This window comes from Capsicum annuum, unplaced genomic scaffold (genome assembly GCF_002878395.1).
Source record: "Capsicum annuum cultivar UCD-10X-F1 unplaced genomic scaffold, UCD10Xv1.1 ctg43573, whole genome shotgun sequence".
NCBI classification, from domain to species: domain Eukaryota; kingdom Viridiplantae; phylum Streptophyta; class Magnoliopsida; order Solanales; family Solanaceae; genus Capsicum; species Capsicum annuum.
The window spans coordinates 1-2,750 of record NW_025851054.1 but is presented as its reverse complement, the minus strand read 5'-3'; the positions used below and the strand labels follow the sequence as shown (position 1 = coordinate 2,750).

The 2,750-nt window shown below is 33.5% G+C and overlaps 1 protein-coding gene and 1 long non-coding RNA gene across 2 annotated transcripts; both read left to right on the top strand.

Moving 5' to 3' along the window:
- The first annotated feature begins 321 nt into the window (after nt 1–321).
- Nucleotides 322–1,821, top strand: LOC124892059. The gene is made up of 4 exons (XR_007050056.1): nt 322–448; nt 631–665; nt 813–918; nt 1,670–1,821. It is a non-coding gene; the product is annotated as an uncharacterized LOC124892059 (long non-coding RNA).
- A 21-nt stretch (nt 1,822–1,842) lies between these two features.
- On the top strand, nt 1,843–2,712 carry LOC124892058 (pre-mRNA-processing protein 40A-like). The gene is made up of 4 exons (XM_047403513.1): nt 1,843–1,972; nt 2,072–2,125; nt 2,224–2,364; nt 2,450–2,712. The coding sequence occupies exons 2-4, from the start codon at nt 2,123–2,125 to the stop codon at nt 2,555–2,557; spliced, it is 252 nt and encodes an 83-aa protein (XP_047259469.1). The 5' UTR covers nt 1,843–1,972; nt 2,072–2,122; the 3' UTR covers nt 2,558–2,712.
- The last annotated feature ends 38 nt before the right edge of the window (nt 2,713–2,750 follow it).

The window sequence follows — 2,750 nt, the reverse complement described above, 5'->3', positions numbered from 1 at the left end:
GTTTCATGTTTGGTTGACTTAAATATTTTGGAAAATGTTTTCCAAATGAACTTATTTTCCTTAAATTTAAGGAAAATGAATTTCCTTCAAAAAGTAGGAAAAACATTTTCCAAAACTCTCTTTCAATCTCACTCTTAAGTTGAAATGTTTATACAACTCTCAAATGTATTTTCTGAAAAATATTTTTTTATTCACCAACCAAACACTAGAAAACATTTTCTGAAAAATGTTTTCCTTTCATCAACCAAACATAAGAAAACAAGTAAGAACCCAATTTTTTTTTCTAGGAAAACATTTTCCTTTCATACCAAACACACCCAAGGTCTATAGTGATCATTTTGAAGTTGTGTGTCTGTTCCAGTATCTGATCCAAAAGAAAAAACTGGAAGCTGAAGAGAGGCGTGTTAAACAGAAAAAAGCTTGGGAAGATTTCAGGATAATGTTAGAAGTAAGTGAATTTTTCTTTTATGGGTGTCTTCCATTTGATTTATCATGATATTCACATTACCAGTTTCAAAAATAAAAAGATATTATCATAATATTCATGATGTGTTAGATACTGGTATTTGACTTGTTCAAAAGAATAAGTGGTATTTTTCACAACAATGTCCGTTGTTCTCAATCTTATAGGATTGCAAGGAGATGTCACCATCGTCAAGATGGAGGTTTGTCTTTCACTTGTAATGTTAAGTTGTCCGCTGCTTGTTTTCTAATCTTGGTCATTGTTTGTATGTGTTTTGGTACCTTGAAGTTGATCCATTACTTGTGTAAGTTCCATTTGATCCACTAACTATTTGCTATTGATTATTCAGTAGGGCAATCTCCATATTCGAACATGATGAACGTTTTAAAGCTGTTGAGCGAGCTAAAGACCATGAGCACCTTTCTAAAGATTATGTGGAGGAACTTGAGAAAAAGGTGAAGCTCCTTTTGCAGAACTTTATTGTAACCTTCTCTGTGTTAAAAACTAAGTGTGCGGACTGTAGTTTCCTTATATGGTCTTTGGTTCCTCACAAATTGAGTTAGCCTTTCATTTGAGATAGAAACAAGGTCCAATTTCTTAAACATGGTATTAGAGGCAGATCTATCTTGATGTTAGACTATTAGATGTTAGCCAACCTAGGTTAACTGATGCTACAAATGTCTAGTCTTGGTGTGTGATTAATGTATGAGAATCCCACACTAGTATGGTGTATGTGCTGTAGTTTCCTTATATGATTTTAGACAATCTTCACCACCTGACCTAGTTTTCGAAGTTGAGTTGGGCGCTGGTCCACTTGATTAACAACAGTCATTCCATTCCTTTCCTTTACAGGATGTCTTTTAGTTTGTTCCCTTTTTTTGTTTTGCTTAAAGAGTAGAAAGAAGGAATGTTGTAGATATTCAACTTAAAATCTTGTGTTCTTTGAATACATTTTTAATAGCTTCTCAAGGGTACAACATTTAAATTTGTGCACCATTGAATTCCAATTTAAACAGATTTCCATGTATTGTATGTAATTTTTCTTGAAACTTGAAACTATGATATGCTTCTTCCTCTCCCCCCTCCGTCGTAAAATAGAAAAAGTTTTTCAATACTTTCATGCAAGTGTAGTTAAAGTCTCATTGTAAATATTGTCTTCTTTATAGAGAAATTTTTTTTTTTTTACTTTGTACTGGATTTTATTAGGAGCATGCAAAGGCATTGGAGTAGCAGAAGCGCAATAGAGTGGAGTACTTAGAATTTTTAAAATCCTGTGACTTTATTAAGGTATTTGTTCTAGTGGAATTAGCATCAGTTCCTAGATTATGTTTTTCTATTTCCAGGAGATAGAACTTCCATAGTTCCATTGTTGCTAGAACTTCCATAGTTCCATTGTTGCTGACTTCTTTTGTTCAGGCCAGTAGCCAGTGGCGGAAAGTTCAGGACTGCTTGGAAACTGATGAAAGATGCTCCCACCTTGAGAAAATCGATCGCTTGGAGATTTTCCAGGTACTACTCATTTTTCTAATACATCATAAATAACTTTTCCCAAACATCTCATTTGTATGCCTAAGTTTTAAAGTTATGTTGCAACCTTTTCTGTTTTAGGAATATATACATGATTTAGAGAGCGAAGAGAAAGAGCAAAGGAAACTGCGGATGGTATATTGCTTATTAGACTCGGGGGTTAAAATTAAATTTATGTTTGGAGACTTTGATTTATCTCTTTCTCACTGGGCATACATCATTGATTCAAATAGGAAGAATTGAGGAAAGCTGAACGTAAAAATCATGATGAGTTCCGAAAACTGATTGAAGAGCATGTTGCTGCGGGAATACTTAATGCAAAAACTAACTGGCGTGATTATTGCATGAATGTTAGTTTTTCTTTCTTGTGTTCGGTGAGAGTGATTATCTTCATGAGTTCCCTTTTCGTATTTTTGAATTTCTCATCCAATAATTTCCTTCTTTATTTTGTGCTTGCAGATTAAAGATTTTGCTGCATATCTGGCTGTCTCATCAAATACTTCAGGATCAACAACAAAAGACTTATTTACAGATGTTATGGATGAGCTAGAGAAACAGGTGAAATAGGTTGCTAATAGCAGTATTGAATTATGTCGACTACATTTGTTACACTAATCCGTATTTATAGACTTTACACTACAATCCCTTTTCATTTGCTTTCACTTAATGAAGGTCTGAATCTGAATGGTTAAGATATCAGCCCATTAAGTGCTTTTTTTTTTTTTAAAGATTCAACCTGTTAATACATCTTAATGAATCA

What these genes read in the sequence shown, in the direction of transcription:
- LOC124892058 (XM_047403513.1), top strand. An exon ending in GTTTTTCTTTCTTGTGTTCG is followed by an intron (nt 2,365 to 2,449) that starts GTGAGAGTGATT and finishes TTGTGCTTGCAG; the next exon opens with ATTAAAGATTTTGCTGCATA.